Here is a 24708-nt window from a genome sequence, read left to right as displayed (position 1 = left end):
AAATAGACCATGACAAATATGTGTATGACCTAATCTACAAATATTTGTGTATCATGGTCGTGCCTTTGACGGCTAGCTACTGCGATACATCGTTATATATCGTTACTGCCGATACATCTTTATCATCAATTACAAGAAAAAAGAGAAGTCAGAAGAAAAAAAAAATGTAATTTTTAGTTTCTAAGAGCTCCTCTCGGATTCAATAAATGCAAAAGTAATTTGACATCACCTTAAGAACGCTTATCCTTTAATCATTCTAGTTATGTCATATGTATTTATTAATGCCTACTTTATCCAGATACGACAATACTAGTTCAAAGTATTTCATTAGATAATTTATACTTCTTAGTATGTCACTTTTACTCAACAGCATTTTAACCTCATCAATAATACATTTTTCGTATATAGCAAAGCAATTTACAGAAAATTTTCTATCTAATTACGAAAATGTCATTGCAAAACGTAAAATACGCGAAAGGCTAGAAATGAAATGGTTTTCGTTGCACTTATCAATGAATTATTTATGTATTTCCAAATGACTTTTTAAAATACACGTGTAAATAATCCGGGAAATGTGTTTGGAATAATAAATACTAGAGTGCCTTTTTACGATATTTAATCAACAATTCTTCGAAATGAACAAGTGCTTTGTGGTTAGTTGTGGAAATGGATTAATTTAAAGAACGAGAAGAAAATATGTCTGTTTCATTAAATAAATATTAAAATAATTAAGAAATAACTATTGTGAAGAGGAGATCTTCATATCCGAGATTTCGTTTTTAGACCCTACTATCCCCAATCCCTACTATAATATTATAAATATGAATGTAAGTTTGTTTGTTACGCTTTCATGCGAAAACTACTAACCGATCATCATGAAATTTTGTACACATATTCTTGTTGTATTAGAAGTGACAAAGGATACTTTTTATTTTAAAAAATCCAATGCGAGTGAAGCCGCGGGTAAAAGCTAGTAATACTATAAACTTAATATGTATGCATCGAAGTAAAGCTATAATTGACAATTTTTTTATGGAATGTCCTTAAACGTTCTAGTTTTTATTACCTTTAAAAAGGTGTGGTCGACTGAATACTTCATTCATATTAAATTTCTAACGTCGCGTACATTTTTTCTCAAGAAAATTATAGCATACTATGTCAGACCATAATTTTATCAGAAAAAAGGTCATGGCATGTCTCGGAATTCACGAATTTTCGATGGTCTTTACATTTCTAAGTCTATTTTTACTATACCGTAATTTACTGTTCATTTGGTGTTTGTTATTTTTTGACGCATACGTTTGAAAATTTCTCAGTATTATTTGCAAACCATGGCATAATAAAGTGACTATATATGTTGGATTTAATTATATAGTTTTGACATATTGCGACTTATAATTTATTATTTTTAATTTTATAATAAACAGTATAATTAAACCAGTCTTCAACTCCAGACGGAATAATAAAAATATAATTTATATTTAGGTTCTTGGAAAGTATCAGTGATTTTCATAATAAATAAAAAAAATAGGTTTTGCTAGTTTAGATTATGCAAAAAAAAACTGAAGTTTTTCTGTGAATTTTAAAATGTAGGCTTAAAAATTTTGATTTAAATTTTTTCGAATTTTAACATGATTTTCTTTTGTTTAATATAATAAGCTTACCTTTTTTTTACCCAGAGGAAATCCCTAACGGATGCCTACAGCCCGGGGGAGCTGGAGGGTATGTCCGAGTCGCACAGACTAAAACCTCTGGGGTATAAATACTAATTACTAAATTAAATAGGATTAATTACATATAACATAACGTGTACAAATTATTTATATTTAACATGTGTAACAAATTAATTAAGATTAATTATATAATATTAATTTAAAAAAAAATTACATATATGGTGATAAATATATAAGAATATATATAAAAAAGAAACAAAAAACGAAGAAAAAAATATCTTACTAACAGTAACCTAGGCTAAGTGTATATTGTAAGTAGGCCAGTAGGCCATAAGTGTATATATAAGGTAACTAGGAAATAAGTGTACATATATGATAACTAGCATATAAGTGTAAATATAAACTTAGATAATAAAAATAACAGTATAAATACAAAAATGTCAAGAAATGTACACAGCTTCTACCCCTGGATAATTGTAAGATAAAAGTGAAGAAAAGGAAAAAGTAATAATAAATAGTAGTAATTATATATATAAGTAAATTAAGTTAGCATAACTTTAAATTTTGGTCGGTGGACTCACGTGGCATTAGAGATACTAAGCTTAGTTTAATTAGTCTCTAAGTTGCATATGTAGGTGCCAAGGTAATCGAGAGTAACAAACAAATAATTGGAATAACAAGAGCACGGGCATTATAAGCCCGTGGATATATATTGTTATAAAAAAAAAAAAAAAAAAACCTCTGGGGTGTTCCTTCGACACGCCTGGACGGAATCACAGAATCAGATAATAAGCTTACCTACAAGTTTAGTGTCTAAATTATTTACGTTTATTGTACACCTAATAATATACTGTACTACATGCAACAACAGTACGTGGATAAAACGATGCGTTAAAAAAATCAAGACTTAAATTAATTATTAATTTCTTAATAAAATTAATTAATAAATAATTTAAAATATTTGAGACGGTATGGTTATAATGTGGTATGGTATGGTGTGGTATGGTTTGAATATGCTTGTAACAGTTACGCGTGTGTTGTAATTTTCAACAAAAAGAAGTTGAATATTCAAGCCATTTACGAATATCATATCGACACAGATGACATAAAATCATCGTTATAGCAACATTCTTGCTTTTAATTACTGGAATTTATTATAAAAATAAAAAATATTATAGCTTAATTAACGAAATAAGTGTATGCCATAATCGTTTAATTTTTTTGTGACGTGTCAATAAGTTGTTACGTGTTATTACCAAATAAAGAGTGACGAATAATGTGTTATTTATGCAGTGATTTATTTATATTATCGAATTAGTAACGACTTATAGCAATCACATTTTTATACTTTTGTTTTCATCTTCTATCTTAACTAAAGTTATACGTTAATTTTTTTAGTATTTATTTATAATAGTTGTGTAATATTTATTTATTGGAGTTTTTTTCCTTACTGTTCAGTTTTTTTTACTTTATCACTCTTGCGCTTATGAGTCCCGCGGTAACATCATTTCTCACCACCATGGGTAGACTGCTAGAGATCTATTTTAGAGATAAGTTCGTCCTTGCCAGCATCCCTTGTAAAAATGATTTATGATTATGTTTTTTTTAAAGTGTAACAAAGAATAATAAAAATACTTCCTTAACAGTCGACTTTCATACCAGGCCCCCCGGTATGCAAAAATATGAGGAGTAAAATGTACTAAACGAATGACCTATCTGGCCATTTATCTACCATTTGATATGATACGAATTTTTTCATAGACTAGTAAGCCTTTTTTGTGCCTATTTAGACAGTCGGTCTGAAGGAGTAAACTCCAGTCGTGCGTCGGAGCTGACACACAAACTTTTTTGTTCTTTTCCGTAAAATTTTAAATTTTAATCGCTTACGAGATACATCTACATCCAACAGACATGTACAAAACAAAACAAGTGTGCCTAATATCTCTAAGCTATTTATCGCGATCTGGGACTAGTTTGTGACAGTAAATCCTACTGGGGGCCGTGGGGCCTAATCATTACAGCCTATACAGTCCACTGCTGGACATAGGCCTCCACAAGTTTACGCCAAAAATAACGTGAACTCATGTGTTTTGCCCATAGTCACCACGCTGGGCAGGCGGGTTGGTGACCGCAGTACTGGCTTTGTCGCACCGAAGACGCTGCTGCCCGTCTTCGGCCTGTATATTTCAAAGCCAGCAGTTGGATGGTTATCCCGCCATCGGTCGGCTTCTTAAGTTCCAAGGTGGTTGTGGAACCTTGTTATCCCTTAGTCGCCTCTTACGACACCCACGGGAAGAGAGGGGGTGGCTAAATTCTTTAGTGCCGTAGCCACACAGCACTAAAGAATTTAAGTGGGGCCTAAAATACATATACAATTCTATATATTGCACTAGTTAATTATATATATATATATTCACTCTCATTTCTCAATTGGTCTCCAACGGTTTTTATCATGTCCACTGAAGCTACTCAGATCTTAAATTCATTATACCTAAGCGAGCAGGTGTAAATTAATTAATTACATTATATATTTTTGTACTCATGAGTATTTTTTTTTTCATATTTATTAAATGGAATAAAATACATATTATAATTAGCTATTTTAGGTGATTAAATTAGACCAATTGAGGAATGAGACAAAAACCGTGTTAACATAAATACGGGTAATTGCAAGCTGGAGGAAATGCCGTTATTTTCATATACACGTTGAGAAATTCCCGGTGTCTCGTTAGGCCAGACTTGTATGTCTATTTCATGGCTACGGTTATAAATTTTATGACGAATTTTGCAAGTTTTGTATTTCGTACCATATATTTATAAACCATTGCGATATTGCAATCTGCAGAATTGGACAAGATTATTTAGCGGTTTGATTTTTTAACCTACAGTAGTCACGCTGTTTTGTAAAATGTAATACTTCTGGTGTTGTAGGCATCTATAAGCTGCGGTGATCGCTTACCATCAGGTGAGCCGTTCGCTTGTTTATGTCGTGTAAAAATAACGCGATTCTTATGCTGCGGGCGGCAAAATGCTCATAGCGCGAGCACTCTAGGTAACAGTCTAAGGCCTGTTTCTTCTGTTCATAAAGTTTACCTCAGACTTAAGTATCTGTGGGCTTTATTAGCTGGAAGTCAAATAGGCCATTTAATTTGTTACACCTTAAATAATAAAATACAACCTTGATTTACAGTATGCAAATAGAAATAGGTATCTTATTGATAAAAAGGTCAGAAAACGGTGAAACAGGCCCGCGACGTTAGAAAATTATAAATAAATAAAAAATAAATACGCTTACACTCAATGTCCCTTAGGATGGTGAAAATCTTAGACTGATAGCAAACATTACAACAACACATACATAATATATTAATATGCATGTATATATAAAGTATAAAACAAATATTTTCGTTTATTAACTTCAAAGTTGTAATATTTGGCTTCAACATATTTTAAAAGTTTATTACCTTTAAATCAAAGGACTTAGTTTTAAGACAGATGTCGTAAGGTTTCTTAATAGTTAGACTAGATTTAGTTAGCCTGAACGAGTATCGGATTTATATTTTACGATTAATGAACTAGTAGCTGGAGAAGCATAAAATGTAACGACCTATTGCGAATATAAATGAAATCTTTTGACTAAATAAACAGCTGTTTTTAAATGAATAAAGAAAATGCATACTGTTTGTTAAAAGTAGATTTGTTATCGCAGAATTGAGCGTATCTTGTTTTAAATTTGATTAACTGAATAAATAATAATGTATATATAAAAAAAAATCAATATTTTATAAATTAAGCTATATATATTTTAATTGAATATTTGATTTCTGAGTTAGTGGTAAGTTGTGTCAAATAAATAAATAAGAACAATTGTTATCGTAGCTTTCCATTTTTTCATAAAACTGTTCATTTAAACATGAGTATTTTAAAATGAAATAATCAATCGATCGCCCATTCGGGAACAGTTGTTCCCGAATGAGCTTACAAAAGAGCATTTACATTTCCAATTTTAGCCAAATCAACTTTTAAACATATGTTGTCAAACATAATAATCAATTAAATACGTTATTAATAATAACTCAAAAACTTCCCCTGAGGATTAGCTTAAATTTAAATAAAGCCTCACGACAACTACCAGCTTTCGAATAAAAAAAGAATCACTAAAATCGGTACCTACAACTAGTAATAAATACATACTAATAATTGCGTTTGCTGGCAAACGAAAAAAACCGACTTTAATTACATCGACAAGTAATACAACGTAAGTGGATGAAAAAAATTAACAAACGCACCAGTCGCCACTACGTTTTACGAGGGTGTCCCTTGATTTCTCTGGGATTCCATCATCAGATCCTGGTTTCCTTATCACACTTGGGATATCTTCTTTCCAACAAAATAAGAATTATCAAAATCAAAATGTAACATGTATTAAATAAATAACTATAAACGGGGCCTACACTGAATGGTTTAATATCGAAAAAGGTGTCAGACAGGGATGTGTAGCGTCACCGTAGCTGTTTAATCTGTTCATGGACAATTGTTTGACAGACTTAAAAGATTTTTGAATATCATATCAAAAATTGACCGCTCCAGCGGGGTTCGAACCCGCGTCTCCGACTGACCGTGTCGGCGCTCTAGCCAATTTAGCTATGGAATGATGTACCCGCTAGATAGACAGGAGACGATACCATGCTATTTTTAATATCTATGATTTTATTTTTGTGTTACCCACACATTAGGAATTCTAAACATTTTTGAATATCATATCAAAAATTGACCGCTCGAACCGTCGCGAACCGTCAAAGATTCGTATATATATTAGTAAATTCGTACATGCTGTGAGGTTTTTGTTACGAGCCTAATCTAATTTAAGATAAGAAACAGGTAGCAATAAACTGCGAACATTTCCAAGGATTTCCTCTGTTAAGGCATATCTCCCGTTTTTTTTTGAAACGAAATTAAAAAGAAATAGCCATGTTATTTAACCATATTTAATTGACAACCAATAATATGTTGTGTGTCTGACTACCAATAATTTTACTATCTTAGCTGATTCTATAAAGCTGGATGACTCATGCTTCATACAGAAGTAATTGTACACATATCAGGCTACCCTTGTCAAGTGGACAGCTATATAGGTTCTACGAGTTGTGGCATATTTATAGCTAAGAAAGACGAGTCAGTTCACGACTGTGAGTGTTAGTAGTCCGTCCTGGAGGCTTATGCAGCTTCGGACGACTGTTAGACGGCGATGATAACGAATTGTTTTCTATGTAAATTTATTTAAAAACACACAAATCGACGAGTCCCCTAAGTACATCAGTTAATTTTTTATTTATTTCTAATATAAATAAAACAAATGCTAAAATATTTTTTAAAACAGTTCAGTAGTTTTTGAGTTTTTCATAGGCATTCAAAATAAAATACAAGTATTTTTAATAATATCAGTATAGATATAATCTAATATATACAATTTTCGTGTCGCGGTGTTTGTAGTTAAACTCTTCCGAAACGGCTTGACCGATTCTCATGAAATTTTGTGTGCATATTGGGTAGTCTGAGAAACGAACAACATCTATTTTCCATCCCAATAAATATTAAGGGTAGTCCGTCCCTAATTTTTTTTTAATTTTTAGATAAATTACTTATTTTTTGTTTAATTGTGATTTGGCGTTGAAAAATACATACAACCCTAAATTGTCACCCTTCTACCACCAACCCCTATTTTTAAATAGCGTTTAGAGTCAAAACAACGTTTGCCGAGTCAGCTAGTTATAGTATAATAATTATAAAAATTACAGACAAATTAAACCATGCAGTGTTTTAAACCGAAACGGGGACAGCGAACCTATATTATAAGTTCATTAATTTTTCAAATGGTTTCTCATTTACGTATTCAAACTGTCCACGGGGGTATCTGGGTCGGTCGATTTAAATAAAAAATGCATACAAATCTACTTGGAAATCGATAAAATCGTGACACGCGACCGATCGCCTAGATTATATGCTATGATAATCCAAACTCACATTCTAACACTGTAAATGACTCTTAGTATAAATTTGATGTACATTCTTATATAAGTAATATACATTAGTGAGGTAGAACACAGCAGGAAATTTCCTACTTAAATATATGGAGCAGCCCGACCTTAGGTAGTAAAAAGACAATTTTTACCTCGACCTCACAGACCGTTTACAAGCAGGGTTGTGTTCCTGTTGGTGAGTAAGGTGAACAGAGCTCCTGGGGGGAATTGGGGTAGGGTCGGCAAAGCGGTAATTGTAATGTGTAAAGTGGTAATTGTTTACCATCAGGTGAGCCGTACGCTTGTTTGCCGACCTAGTTTTAAACAAAAAAAAATTGGATACTAAAATTAATCATTTTTCTAACGTAATATCTATATATTAATACGTGATGCAAAAACTTTGTATCCCGTTTTATGGAAATTACGCGGACGGAGGAGTGTGAAATTTCGCACATAGTTTATATAGAGAAGGGTGCAGAATGCTAATACTTTTATAAAATCTAATATATAAAATTCTCGTGTCGCGGTGTTTGTAGTTAAACTCCTCCGAAACGGCTTGACCGATTCTCATGAATTTTGTGTACGTATTGAGTAGGTCTGAGAATCGAACAACACCTATTTTTTATCCCCCTATTAAGGGTAGTCCACCTCTAATTTTTTTTTTAATTATTAGATAAATTATTTATTTTTTATTTTATTATGATTTGGCGTTGAAAAATACATATAACCCTAAATTTTCACCCTTCTACCACCAACCCCTATTTTTAAATAGCGTTTAGCGGCAAGACAACGTTTACCGACTCAGCTAGTGCATATAATATATTAAATCAATTTAAAAAAACATTACACACACTACCGTGTATTTGACACGTACACGCATATCTCTCTTTTGTTGATTGTCAAAGTCTGTAGTCAAATTAAAAATTTAAAAAAGGTTCTTTAGTTTTAGTTTTCATTATTTTTTGTTTTTTTTTTTTAATTTAAATTTTAATGATGGACGCCCACTGGGCGACCCTGGTGGGTTGGCCACTGGGCGACCACTAGTACTGATAAATACAGCTAAACTAGCTCAAACATTAAATTCATATCAAAAATTAAGTTACTAAGCTGACACCGTAGTAGCTCTATATAAATAATAATAAAAAAAACGCTATTCAAATGTTTATTACCGTAGTATTTGGAATTTTACGAAATTCTTTAATAATTAATTGAGTTAAATCCTTGCTGTTATCGTAGATTCTTAACTAGTCTTAAGATACGTAGCTTTTGATTTTTAAGTTTATTTAATATTGATACATATTCCATATAAATATGTCTATTTAGTTTTATCTTCGTATTTATTTATTGACACTATATAAAATAAATATATATGATCAATTTTTTTACAAAATTAATCATTAATATTTTACAAGATTAAATATTTACGTTTTTTAAGGGGAAAAGTCAATATTGTGATTACGAAAAAAATATTTCATACAAGTAAGTACAATTAAAGGTTAAAAATAAGTTTTGATAAGATTTATTCTCATAACAATAATTCAAGGTAGAGTGTATGCTTCTAGAGTTTCATAGAGATATTTTTTAAGCTTTGAGCTAGGGCAAAATAATAAATTTTATTTATATAACAGTTTAATTAGGTTAGATTAGATATTATTTAATTATTATTTTAAAGTACATTTTTGTTAAAATATTTCTTTGTATCTACCGCCATCTATGCGAAATTGACGTGACTAATATAAGCGAACTTTTAAACCTAAACTGCAATGTCGGTATTTGCAGCTTAGATAATATGTGGCGCTTTTTACTAGAACCTTGTTTGTCGTTAACATCATAGTTAACTAAAAATAAGTTAAATTTCTTTTGATCTATGAATGTTGAAATTCAGAGTTAAGATCTTTTCTGTATAAGGTTGAAACAAAACCCGTCACACTACCGCGGGTCGAAGATTCCTTTAATTGGTTAATTTATTGTTAGAAACATTTTAAAAGATCGTAATAGTCTATTGTAAAGGCGAAGATCTGCGTCCATCTTTATTGCTACTGTGTTTTCAATGTGTAAGTAATAGTGATGTTATGTTAATAATCTTTAATGTCTTAGACTTTATCGATCAGTAATATATGAAACGAATATTATCTTTTTACTTTATTTGGGTTGATATTGTAATACGTCATAGTGAACTACACCACGACCGCTCTGCATACCTATTATGAGTATTTCTAAATTTCACTATAGAGTCTATCGAGCACTCGATAAGACTTATAGTTTTAAATCCGTTATATTGGTATTAGTTACTAATATCTTTATCTCTTTCTTCCGTATAGAAAAAAGAAAGAGTAAACATGATGACTTTCGAATGAAGTGAGGTCTAAACGAAGTTTAAAATAATCCGACAAAAATGCAAAGCAGCATATTACAGTGTATTCATGCGAGCTCAAGAACTTCTAAATTTTTTCAATTTATTCCGTCAGTTTAAATGTCTAACTTAAGTTGTTGTCAAACACTTGTGAAACAATAATATTGTTTAATTGTTATACAATAATTCTAAAACACCAAAATATAAAAAATGAGAACTAATGCTTCCCAGTTCGAACTTATGGTGGATTATATGAAAAAGTAAGTGTTTATTTAAGTGTTATGGTTATTTATCTCTTTCTTTATTAACGTAAATCGTGATCATTAATTTTATAAATAAATTGTATAATTTGTATTATATTATTATATTATTTCGTAAATTGAATATAGAAAATAATATTGTTATATCGTAAATTGTGTTTTAGGAACGGGGCTATGTTCTACCGAATATAATGCAATTAAATAGTATATTTAAACCTAATAATTTTAAACTTCTCGCACGATTTTTTCAAGTGAGTGACGCAACTATAATAGTAACGTTAAACAGGGTGACATCTGTCAAATATGTTACTCATGGTAGCGAATTGTATGAAAATATCGGCGCTCTAGAATGACATTTACGAGTGTAGTTAACTTAACTGTCCTGAGAAAACTTATGGTACCAAATATAGTAATGATAGTATCCGTTAGAGGCGCTGCTCAACTTGCCATACAAATTTTCTACTACACTCGCTAACGTGTATCGTCTCTGGAAACTCATGGTAGACGTACTGGTGTAATGGTGCGTGTGCCGTGTCGCTAACGCTTAAACACCGACAGTCACGGGTTCGATTCCCGTTCGGAGTGGATATTTATGTTTATACAAGTATTTATTTCTGGTTTGCTTGTTTGTCTTAGTGGGTCTCCCCACCGTGCCTCAAACAGCACGTTAAGCTGTCGGTTCCGTTCCGGTTGTTATTATATACACTTGACAGCGATCATTACTCATAGTAGGGAATAAATTTGTCAACCCGCAGTGAATCAGTGTGGTGGATTAAGCTCCAATCCTTCTCCTACACGGGAAAGAGGTCTATGCCCTGCAGTAGTACCTATATTACAAGCTGAAGCAAACTACATGCGTTCTCAGAAACAAACAAAATGTTCAGTCATATTTGACATTAATAGACTAAGCATTAACCAAAAGACTAAAATTTGTTGTCTATGTATATCCCTGTATCCATTGTTCGACATAGTTTAGTGTCTATTGTGTTACCCCTTGATTGAAATTTTACGCAATAACATTAAAGAAGGTTCCGTGTTCAACGCCCTGGTCACGCCTGGTTGAGCAACCGGTCAATGAGTAGACCACCTTAAGTCTATACAAGCGCACGTCTATAACTGCGCTTGGCACGTACTGATAGATCTATTTTTTGTAAGTTTATTGAACTTTTAAAGAAAAATTACACAATATAAATACCAATTTTTAAGTATTTTTCCAAATATTATGCTCTGTGTAAAAAAAATATTCAAAATTGTTGAGTTTTTCATTTTTATATTTGATATATTTATTTATGACTGTTGAGTTTGTTCATTTTAATACTTTTTTTCATTAATGAAAAATAATATCGTACTGCGTCATTTACTGTATACAAAATATTTTAACCGGATTTTCGATTATCCGGATTATTAAACAACAATTATTATTTCAGTTTTAGTTTACAGAGGCGTCTTTTATATATTATTACGTAAGTTTCTCAATAAAATTCTCTACTTTTAGAGACAAATTGACAGACTATTAATTTCGTTATATTATAATTGAATTGTTGGGTACAGTGATTTCTATATATACATAACATCGAATTATGACGTGTTATCGAATTATGTTATATATATATATATATATATATATATATATATATATATATATATATATATATATATATATATATATATATATATATATATATATATATATATATATATATATACATATACATATACATATACAAGAATTTCTCCTTTAAGGGTATTAGATATAATTATGTTTCATAATTTATCGGTATGATAGACTTGAGAACGGATAAAACGTGAAAGATTTATTCTGTTTCTGACGTGCTTTGATTATTTTTTAGGGAAAATTTAACACTTAAGAGACTAAAAGGATTGAGGTGTTAGTGTAAACTACCAGTACTATTCGCTGCATAACCTCCTATAAAAAACAAAAACAAAAAGAAAATATTTTAACCGGATTTTAGATTATCCGACTGACAAAGGACAATTATCACTCCGATTACTTAAGTTACAAAGACGTGTCAAATATGTTATTATGTAAGTTTCTACTTATCTGTGTAGTTGGATCACTTCACTAATGGATAATAATCTTGATATAGTTAATAATGTTGTCCCTTCTGCGGTACCCTATATTAAAACTAGTTAGAACTATGAAGCATGTAACTTGTATGTTATACAACCTGGGAACATATTTAATTTAGTTATAATAATTTTTAAATCGACACCTATAATTGAAACAGATCAATAATTTAAAAATATAAAAAAAAAATCTATAATCGATGCTAAGCTTAGGCTTAGGGGTCAATATTATATTCAAAAGTAACTGAGCAGGACGTGAGTTCATACTATGCTAAGACTCCCCATATTTTTTATATCTAATATCTCATGATTCTTTAGAGAGAGGTAAGGAAACTCAAAATGTCTACGTAGTTGTTGTTTATTATAACTAATCGTTACATCATTAAGTTATTCCTTTTCTAGTCGATATATTTTCTATAATCTGGCTAACGAAAATAGATACTCGATTTTTTTGCATACTTTTTAAATAGCAACACAACACAATAGGGCCTGTAGGATTCCCACCATCGGGTATATTACCTCTTTACTTTGGGAATATCTAGCGGAAACCTACTAAGATTTAAATATAAATATAGAACCAATTCAAAACATTTTTTAAAACAAATTTAAAACCTTATTTAACCCAATTACTACTTCTTAATTGTGTTTTAACACAATTAGAATTTAGGACACTATAAATACTCGGTAACATAAATCTCGTTATAAACATTGACAAAACAAGATAGCACGTCTTTGAAGTTGCCAGGGTGTGGTTTTTTAAATATGTCACGTTTTTTCAGTATCTACTCTCATTAGCCAGACTATAGTAGATAAATCTTTTAAAAATAATATGATGAGGGCAAAGACAAAAAAAAAACAAATGAAAATAAAAAGGGGCAGAATGAAAGAAATAAGTTAATTATTACAATTTATTATAAAAAAATATCAATAGTGTTTATTCGACTGCGGGCGAAATAAACTCGATTCATCAAAACTTATTATCTAATTAGGAAATACCTATTTACAAAAGTAAAACCCAGGTACATTTGAAGCCTCGTCACCGCTTATTGCCAGGAGATCAAGATGGACGTATCGATTTGTAAAGCATACATAGCACATAGCATACGATATATTATAACATAATAAATACGTCTAAATTTTTACGTTTTTAATAAAAATCAGGCCCTCCAAAATATTTTGTGATTAGTTACAGCAAATTCTATAAAGAAATACATACCATATCTGTGCTACTTTGGACCAATTAAAAAAAAAAAAAAAATATCAAATACATACATTAGTCGTAATATTTTTATATATCTCTAATTATACGTAGAAGCCTCTTTTGGCAATTGCACTTCCCATTCGACACGACTTAGCTCCAAACACAAGATGTCAGTACATCATCTAAATCTAACATAATCTAGATCACAAGATACCAACCGTGACTATATAAAGCCTTATGTAAAATGCCATTACATATGTTATTGACAGTCGGTTAAAAGAAATCATTCACAATAATTCTTTCTCACACAGTCTTCTTTGAGATTTTACATTCGTCGCACGAAAACTGGACGATTCATCCAAGTTTATCATCGTTGTAAAGTTGGACAAATATTTCATCAAGACCTAAAATAAGTAATCGTTTCTATTGCATAGCATCTGCTCCTGTATCAAATAACCAACTGTCCTATATGAACGTCTACCAGATTTTGGAGTGATAGCCGTGACCGTGGAATCCATCGTGTATTCCAGCACCGTAGTATCCAGAAGCGATACCACCGCCTAAGCCACCGCCGATGATGGATTTGACGACAGGTACTGCTACGGGTTGTGGCACTGGTACTGCTACTGGTTTGGCAACAGCGACTGGATACGGATGTGGTATGGGTATTCCGACCTGAAATTTTTTAGATGAAAGATCTTTAACTTGATACCTAACGTGAATAAATAAGAGATTCAAATAAGTTACGTATGAGCTTGAATGTAGTTGGCAATTTTAGCGTTATAATTTTTGATATATATAAAAAAGACTATTTTAGCAAAGAATAGCTTTTCTTTGAAATTCAGTGCGTTAAAAAATACATAAAAATTGTACCTGTTTAACAACGGGTACAGGGACAGCGTGTGGTACAGGCACTGGCACGGGTCTATCGACTGGCACAGCGACTGGTTTCTCTACGGCGACAGCGTAAGGCCTTGGGACTGGGACAGCGTAAGGACGGTCTACAGGCACAGGGACGGCCACCTAAAATATAACGAAGGTTTAATTAATTACAACATTATTTTTAGAAAATATATAATTGAAAAACAAAGTACTGCCAATTCACAGTAAGGCCGCACAAAATAACTATATTGAGAACAAGACTTTGTTGTGCATTGGGAGATATTGAAGGTATAATACTACGAAAAATGTTGATACTACCTTAACAGGGTAAGGCACTGGTCTGTCAACAGCAACAGGGTATGGAGCTGGAACGGGTACCCCAATATGCTTCGTAACAGTAGTGTGGACATCAGCTCCAACGATCGTTCCCGAGGATAACGCTAAACCAGATGCGATGCCTGATCCAAAGCCTCCACCATATCCACCAGCGTATCCTAAGCCACCACCATAGCCATAACCTCCTATGCCGTGTGAGATCAGAGCGCCTCCATAATGGCCGACAAGACCGCTACGCTTTTGAACGACTTTGCTCGGTTCCGCAAGAACCGAAGCAGTCAAGAAAAGGAATGTAATCTGAAAAGTAAATATGGTATGATTAGAGAATAATAACCGAAGTACTACAAGTTCTGTTTTTTATTTACCTCTTTTTTTACCCTAATACTGTAAAATAAATGTAAGATTTACATTTTTTTTGTTTTTAGTTTTAGTTTGAATGTTCTAGTATATAATTTTATATATAGATGTATAAATATAAAATATAGATGTCGTGTCTGCATGATGACATGAGATTTCATTATTTCAGCCTATCGCAGTCCACTGCTGGACATAGGTCTCCACAAGATCACGCCATTTTTGGCTGGAACTCATGTGTTTTGCCCATAGTCACCACGCTGGGCAGGCGGGTTGGTGACCGCAGAGTTGGCTTTGTCGCACCGAAGACGCTGCTGCCCGTCTTCGGCCTGTGTATTTCAAAGCTAGCAGTTTGATGGTTATCCCGCCATCGGTCGGCTTTTTAAGTTCAAAGGTGGTAGTGGAACTGTATTATGCCTTAGTCGCCTCTTACGACACCCACAGAAGGAGAGGGGGTGGCTATATTCCTTACTACCGTACCCACACAGCGGAGATGAGATTTACAATGTTTCATATAGAATTTTTCTATAGCTTTTATAATAATTTACTTCCATTATGTACAATAACGTATTTTTTATAAGATAGTACTTTCTAGCTCTATTACTTTTAAAAAGTATTACGTACTAAAAAAACCAAATAAAAAGTCTCCCTTTTGTAATTAACAACAATTAGTTTATAATCTGAAGCTATATAAAAAAAGGATAATTTTCGAAGGAACTTTTTCAATTTTTCTTGACAATCTCATGAGGTTTCAGGCTTTCTAGCAATACGATAATCCTATTGGGATCGTTATTTCCGCACGCATGAAACCTTTGGGAAAACTAAATGATTTTTACAAAAATTTTGATCATTCTCTGTCCGTATTCGCGTTATTCAACTTTGCCAAAATTTCGTTATCGTGTTTATCGAGTGAATTAATTATAATTTGAACAATCGGAATCACTTTTACCTGTTACGTGTGATGACTTCATACTATCGTCGTGTCCGATTGGTAAGCAACACAATCGTGGCGCGAATTTAAAATAGATTATGGTGCGAAATATGGCACTTTATGAATGTTTAATGAGTTTATCTGTTATTGTTTTTTATGTTTTCGCTTTCATTCGTTATGCATTAATCATGAAGTTCCGTTCTTCCGTTAGCCGAAAATATTATCGTTGACAGCTGTTAGGATTTTAATATGTATAAGTAGTAATATATGTATGTATTATAGGGATTCGAATGTACGCCTTTGTTATATAACATACATTTATTTTAATATTGGAATGTATAGAATAAAAAATTTAAGATTTGTGAGTTTTAATGTGTGAATCAATGGTGAAAATAGTGAATTTTGATTTTCATATATTCTATCTTTCTTCAGCTATTACATAATATATGTTGTATTTTATTTGGTTTTCACAAATAGCTATATAATAATATAGGTACATATTTGGTTTACAGTGCTATATATTTTAAGGGTGAAAAAGTTGAGAAAAATTAAAGGTTTCATTTAGATTGTTTTCTTTATATATATATATATATATATATTTATATATGTCGGTGGTAACCTGATGGTAAGCGACCGTAGCTTATATACGCCTGCAACATCAGAAGCATCACAAGCGCGTTGCCGACCATATCCTCTATTCCCCCCAGGACCGTATCATTAGACTAAGTTTTTTTAACAAACTCTGAACTAGTGTGTCGCTGTCTGGCTACGGCAGTAAGAATATAGCCACCCCCTTTCTTCCTGTGGGTGTCGTAAGAGGCGACTAAGGGATAAGGCAGTTCCACTATCACCTTGGGACTTAAAAAGCCGACCGATGATGGGATAATCATCCAACTGCTAACTTTGAAATACACAGATCGAAGACGGGCCGCAGCGTCTTCGGTGCGACAAAGCCAGCCCTGCGGTCAGCAACCCGCCTGCCCAGCGTGGTGACTATGGGCAACACACATGAGTTCACGTCATTTTTGGCGCGAAATTATGGGGCCTATGTCCAGCAGTGGACTGCGATAGGTTGAAATGATGATGAAATGATAAACGAGTGCAAAATTTTTTAGTAGTAAAGGAATTACTACTCTATGAGCACTATATGTATGTATTAAACGTAGAAAATAAAATTTGAGAATTTTGTTTTCTTTTTTATTTTCGTATTTGATTTTTTGTTATTATGAAAAGGATGAGGAGTTTGCTTCTTTGTCTAAATAGGTTAACGTTTGATCTAACATTTTTATTCTAAAAAGGATTAGGTTACATTACTAGTATATTGCGTTTAATTCATTAAGTCGATACCATGAATTTCAGTGCGAGAGGTTAAAGTCGTGTGGGTAGTCTAGGCATTGGAATTTTACTTTTGTTGCAATTTACTCCTTTAAAAAACGATATAAAAGGCACAGTAAAAAAATCTGGGGTCAAAATCGTGTAATACAACGAAACAGCTAATGGGGCTGAGAGTGACGTCGAGATTTACGTTGAGAGTAACACTTTACAACACTTTTGGTTGTAAGTAATATATAAGATTTGGGTATATAACATTATATACCTGCATTTACTGTAATGATATGAAAAGCAAGTGTAAATTTATGTTTTGATTTAATTATTTATTTGATTAATTTACAAAGAACATTTTAATTTTTAAACATTACGGTAATCGTTTTTAAGAAGGAAATTTCAGACGCGTGTCGGGGCTGACACACACGCTTCGGCCTGTAATATCCCACTGCTGGGCGTAGGCCTATTTCCCCATGTAGGAGAAGGATCAGAGCTTAATCCAACACGCTTCTCCAATGCGGGTTGGCGAATATATTTCTTACTATGAGTAACGATCACTATCAGGTGTACATGATAACAACCGGGACCGATGGCTTAACGTGCTCTCCGAGGCACGGTGGGGAGACCCACAAGAACTGCACAAACACTCAGACCATGGCAAACACTATATGGCCAATACAAATGTTTTTTATGTGGGGGCGGGATCGAACCCACAACCGCCAGCGAAACAGGCACAAATCAGTGACGTGACCGTTGCGCCAGCGCTGACACACACACTTTTTATGTATTTGTTATCTATTCAAAGTTTTGAGATGGCTTTTACTTTTTAATACAAAAAAGACTGAACCGATTGCTATTTATCTTGGTTTATAGAATCATTAAATACATTGAAATTGAATACAATGTAAAATTAATGTAAGATTTACAATGTTTCATATCGAATTTTTCAATTATTTTTTTTTGATTACATTATATTCAATTTCCTATAATCGTTTAAGTATATAAGATATTCGTATATCTTAGGTGTTTCGAAGTATAAACATAAAAACTTTAGTTAATTTATATTTTAGGTACTAAATAATTAAATTATTAAAGTTAAAATTATATATTTTCCGCTATCTAATATCCGAAAAATTAGAAAAATTTTTATCTCATATAATTTTTTTTCGAAAAGTGTAAATAAATAATATTCACTTACAAAAGCCTTCATAATGTAGCACAGAACACTGCACTGAAACACTGGCAGATACTGGTGCATGGTGCGCGTCAACCACTACTTATATAAGGGCAGTGAGACCCCACTCGGAGAACTCAGGGCGATGATTGCATACGAACTTTGTATGACACTATGGGCACCGTAGTATTTACTCCATTTGTGTGTTTTGAAATTATAACAATTGAATTAAATATTCCGTTTGTCAATTTTCATCGTCCATGGTCTTCAGTGCAATACGTATTTGTTATGATATGTAATAAATAAGTATGAAAAAGCTGTATTAGTTTTTGTTAAACAATTGACTATTTGAAATTAAATTTTTTTGAAAAAAAAATTTTTGGCCTTGTTTAATTTAAATTTTTAATTATGGTCGAATTTCGACCACGTGGCGACCACTAGTATAATATTAATATGCTTCAGCTAACTTTATTCAACTAAATGACTAACATTGAATAAATGAGTGACTTTATTATTAACATAGATGTTTTTGTTTTTCTTATAATAATCGACATAATTTATAGTTATTTTTGTGTCTTTGTTGTGCAAGGCTAAGATCTAACAATGAAATTTCTACCATAGATTGAAGGATATTATACATTATATAATATGATATATACAGAGATCTCAAGTTATAGACTTTATGATTGAGTTTTAAAAAACTTAAAAATTCTTCCATTTTTTGGACTAATGCAAATAAAAGTCAGTTAAGTCAAAAATAAGAACCTGAAATAAGGACAAGAATTATACAGGAGCTTAATACATAATCATAATTTATAATTGTGTTTGCAGGCAATCGAAAAAAAAATCGACATCAATTATATCGACAAGTAATACAACGTAGGTAGACGAAAAATTACTCAAGTAAATAAACATCATGGAGCATCTATGCTCCATGATAAACATTATCAAAGATTACTCAAAAAGTTGTTATCAGATCTCGATGAAATTTAAATGTGACCACATGATAAACATCGGCTTTCGATTAAATTAAAAATTATCAAAATCGGTACACCCAAAAAAAGTAAAAAGTTATGCGGATTTTCGAGTTTCCCTCGATTTCTCTAGGATTCCATCATCAGCTCCTGGTTTCCTTATCATGGTACCAAACCAGGGATATCCCCTTTCCAACAAAATAAGAATTATCAAAACCGGTTCATAAACGACGAAGTTATCCTCGAACATACATAAATATATATATATACGGTCGAATTGAGTAACCTCCTCCTTTTTTGAAGTCGGTTAAAAAACTTTTAAACGTTTCTTTAAACACAATTTTCATATAGTATCGAACTTTAGTATTTCCAATAGGCCTTAGGTGAACCAGTTAAGTTTATTACGATCATTTCCTGGGTAGAGATAAAGGACTGTAATGTAGCCTTCTTGTGAATCGACTTTGGACCTTCTAATGCAGTATTGCTCAACCCTTTGTATCAGTGGGTCACTCCGTAATCGACTTGTTTAGTAGAATTTAAGAGAAAGAGTTGAATAACTTTTTAAGACTTTTTATGACAGGCGATTTATTTAAAAATATAACCGTAATAAAGACATATTTAAAAAATATAATACTAGATAAACGTAATAAAAATATATTATAAAGAGTGAGTGAACTTTGACAACTACACATACTAATACTAGCTGACTCGGCAAAAGTTGTCTTGCCGCTAAACGTTATTTAAAAAATAGGGGTTGGTGGTAGAAGGGTTGTATGTATTTTTTAACGCAAAATCATAATAAAATAAAAAATAAATAATTTATCTAAAAATAAAAAAATAAAAATTTAGGGGTGGACTACCCTTGACATTTAGGGGGATGAAAAATAGATGTTGTTCGATTCTTAGACCTACCTAATATGCACACAAAATTTTATGAGAATCGGTCAAGCCGTTTCGGAGGAGTTTAACTACAAACACCGCGACACGAGAATTTTATATAATAGATTATAAAGAGGTAAAGTTTCTAACTTTGTTTGATTGTAGGGTTAATCGTCGCAAATACTGATCCGATCACGAAAATTCTTTCACTAACAGAAAGCTACACTATTCAGGAGTGACATAGGTTATATTTTATTGTGATTGAACAAAAAATTCAGTGAAAAATCTTATATATAAAATTCTCGTGTCACAATGTTATTTACAACACTTCTCCGAAACGGCTGGACTGATTTTTATAAAATTTTGTGTGCATACTGGGTAGGTCTGAGAATCAGCCAACATCTATTTTTTATACAGCTAAGTTATAAGGGGGGGGGGGAATTTAGGGGGGTTAATAAAATATATGGCAAAACAACGTTTGCGGGGTCAGCTAGAGCCATATAATATAGTAGGAAAGGTAGGAACTTATAATCTAGAGCAGCTCGACTGGGGAAGTACCACAACCTTACAGAAGATGACAGCCAAATAATAATGCTCTCATTGAAAACTTAACTGAGGTAGAGTACAGCAGGAAATATCCTACTCAAAATCTGAAACAGTTCGACTAGCGAAGTACTTCATGTATCTCTGTAAAGCTGAGCGGTAGCGAAGTACTTCATGTCTATCTGTGTAATTACTACTCGATTTACTTTCCTTAAATAGTTTGTAAAGTATAATAAAAGTGCGTTCTATGCAGTAGCGGATGGACTGCCAAGCCCTTGCATCACGGAGAGTGGCTAAGATCAGATCGAGCGCCCATAGCTCGCTATTATAATTACATTGTTATTTTGAACAACTGGATATCCAACTATTCCATATTAATAACTGAAACTAAATATTATTAAACACTATTCCTTACTTTAATATGGTGTAATCAACTTTCATCTCGCTAATATGATAAATGATCGACCAGCGATGTCACAAAGCGATTTTTTTCATATGTATTGTTAGTTACCAGCTCACTTCTATAATATCATTATTTTTATTTGATTTATTATATAAATATAGAAGATCCGAGCTATGAATTGGCCGTGCTTTTTGTTGTAAACGTTATGCATTATTATGCTTATTTTACAGGTGATTAATTACATATATGTGACTTCAGATCGGCATTCCTTTAACTACCTAGTAAAGCTAGGATGTGGTCCGACACTGACAGTATAATATTTTTCTGTTTGCAGTTTTTTGGTCACATAAGGAATACACAAAGATTTTTTTAAACTAGGCACTTGGCACAATTGACAAAAAAAAATTTTTGAAATGATTGAACGAAATATCCATTTAATATAAGAATTTTATAATAGAGAAAAAAAACTTTATAATTCTCTGATTAACTGGTCTACTGCTAACTGTACCGTGTAAAACCAAGATTCAAATATCCTTCTATTGGAAAACTGTGCAAATATTGAAGTACATGGGTGCATACAGGTTAAATCCTATTGCAAAGGAATAATTATAATTTGGTGATGAAACCCTGTTTTAGTTGTTACAATTTGCTTACTAATTTGCATATTGATTTATCTTTGGCGATTGGATTCATAAATCACACTGTTTGAAAGGAAACACTGTTTCCCACAGAATTGATCTAGAAAACCGCTCGAATACGAAATGTCACAAAAACCGAGCAGTGTGCAAACGAATATCAACATAATGGGTATCTATTTTATGGTTTATTTTTAGAACGTTATAATATCATAACATTTAAATTCCGATGGACCACTTTCCACATTGCTTCTTTCTCAAGGACAATTTCGGTAGTGCGTGTTAAAAGCAATGTTTGCCACGACCATTATTAGGGCCTTGCAAATTAAAGAGGTCTAATTTGACAAGTAGATTGCCAAAGATATACCAAAAGTAAATATTTAACAATGTAAACAAGCGTATGTACGGTAAAGGAAGTCGTACATTAAGCTAATAAATAAATAAAATTTTAAAATATTATGTTAATATGTTTACAAAAGTTTATAATTGATACATGACGTGTAGTTTTTAAGCGATTTCAAAAAAGGAGGAGGTTATTCAATTCGATCGTATATATACGAGTATATATATTTTATGTATGTTCCGGAATAACTTCGTCGTTTATGGACCGATTTTGATAATTCTTTTTTTGTCGAAAAGAAGGAATTCCAAGTGTAGTACCATGATAAGGAAACAAGGATCTGATGATGGAATCCCAGAGAAATCGAGGGAAACCTTCGAAAATCGTAGTGACGACTAGTGCGTTTATTAATTTATTTCGTCTACTTACGTTGTATTACTTGTCGATGTAATTGAAGTCGGTTTTTTCGTTTGCGAGCAAACACAATTATTGATGGTTGTAATTCGACCATAATTAAACTACACACTTAAGCAATAAACTAAAGAGTTTATAAGTGTCTGTGTGTCAAATATATGGTAGTGTGTGTAATGTTTTATTTTATTGACTTAGTATATTTTTACGCTTAACTTAAAAAAAAAAATTACCATATTGCACTTTTTCTCTATATAAATTATACATGTTCGAAATTTCATACTTCTCCGTTTGCACAATTTTCGTAAAAAGTGGTATAAAATTTTTACTTCACGTTACAGATATGCCTTTGTCTAAGAAGACAACAGGTCTTTGTCTGGTTGTGTGAAATTTGTAGCCCACTACAAGTACATATAAATATAGTACAGTATATACTTAAAGGGTTAGTAACGATATGTGTATATTTCTATCTGATGCAGTGGCACGAAAGCGCCGCTGAACAGATAGTGAGTGCTCGATTCTGGGTGATGAAGATATCTATACTGTATGCAATTAATAAAATAGTCTTTTTTAATTGTTTCCCAATTTAGTCTTACATAATATGACTTGTAATTATGTTTTTTAAGTGCAATTAAGAATATATAAATAATATTAAAGTTAGGGGTGCATATTGTTTGGAACTAAAAAAAATATATCTGTAAACGTGTGTATATTTTTGGGTAAAGTGTATAAAAACTTGTCGCTAATTGGACGACCTCACCAAAGACGATAATTTTGACGAAATTTACTTTTTAATATTCTCCATATAAATTCGTATCTTAATAAATGACTAGTCATCCGAATTTCATCCTTATTAAACTTTTTAACTAGTTAGTTACAGGGACACATTTTGTTGTTAAAAAAAAGCTACTTTAAGAGGTTATTCGAAGTTAAGTTTAAATGTTTTGTCTTTTTAAAATTAGTATTGTTTTGTACCCAGCTATGAGGATTGAAAGTAAGTGGTATTTTTATACAAGAAGATAAGTTGTCAAAAATGCCTGATATGACTTGGTTACCTCATGGCCATCTGCAACGTTGAGGTGGTTGCTTCAGGAGAAAGATCATCCCACACAGATATATAAAAAAATAAGACCGTTAAGATGAATATCCATGGGGTGCTAACTAGGCTACCAAATGATCTATGGTAATTTTTTGTAGAGCAATAATATGAGAATAGATATTATTGTGATAATATTTAAAATAATGATTATTAATAATTCCTTAAATTTACGTTACGGCAATTAGGTTACGGCAGCAAAGAATATAGCCACCCCCTCTCTTCCCATGGGTGTCGTAAGCGGCGATTAAGGGATAACACAGTTCCACTACCACCTTGGAACTTGAAAAGCCGATTGATGGTTGGATAATCATCCAACTACTGGCTTTAAAATGCACAGGCCGAAGACGGGCAGCAGCGTCTTCGGTGCGACAAAACCAGGCTTGCGGTCACCAATCCGCCTGCTTAGCGTGGTGACTATGGGCAAAACACATGGATTTGCGCCATTTTTGGCACCAACTTGTAGATACCTATGTCCAGCAGTGGACTGCGATAGGCTGAAATGATGGTGATTATGAATTAAAATAAACAAAATGAATAATCACATGAAGACACTTGATTTAAATTGATACAAAACTAAGAATACAAAAATTAAGACATAGGTACGATTGCAGTGATTTTTTTAATGCCATACAAAACATATATAACAAAGATACATATTATATATTCGAAAACTATAAAAACTATATTTCATTTGAAATACCATACATGGTACAATCAAAGTTGTAGTAGTATTACATTGCTATAAGTATATATGAAAGTAGTATATATGAATTTGTTTTAAACAATTTAAAAAAAAAAAATTACCGCCTATACCTACATCCACATG

The 24708-nt window shown here is 32.2% G+C and overlaps 1 protein-coding gene across 1 annotated transcript; it reads right to left on the bottom strand.

The window, feature by feature from the left end:
- Positions 1-13291: 13291 nt before the first annotated feature.
- LOC123661110 (cuticle protein 79-like) lies at positions 13292-18634 on the bottom strand. The gene is made up of 4 exons (XM_045596107.1): positions 18623-18634; positions 14796-15110; positions 14469-14618; positions 13292-14270 (listed from the first exon to the last, which is right to left on the bottom strand). The coding sequence occupies exons 1-4, from the start codon at positions 18632-18634 to the stop codon at positions 14073-14075; spliced, it is 675 nt and encodes a 224-aa protein (XP_045452063.1). The 3' UTR covers positions 13292-14072.
- Positions 18635-24708: the final 6074 nt, after the last annotated feature.

The sequence above is a fragment of the Melitaea cinxia genome, chromosome 16 (assembly GCF_905220565.1).
Source record: "Melitaea cinxia chromosome 16, ilMelCinx1.1, whole genome shotgun sequence".
Classification (NCBI taxonomy): Eukaryota; Metazoa; Arthropoda; class Insecta; order Lepidoptera; family Nymphalidae; genus Melitaea; species Melitaea cinxia.
This window is presented reverse-complemented; position numbering and strand designations above follow the sequence as displayed.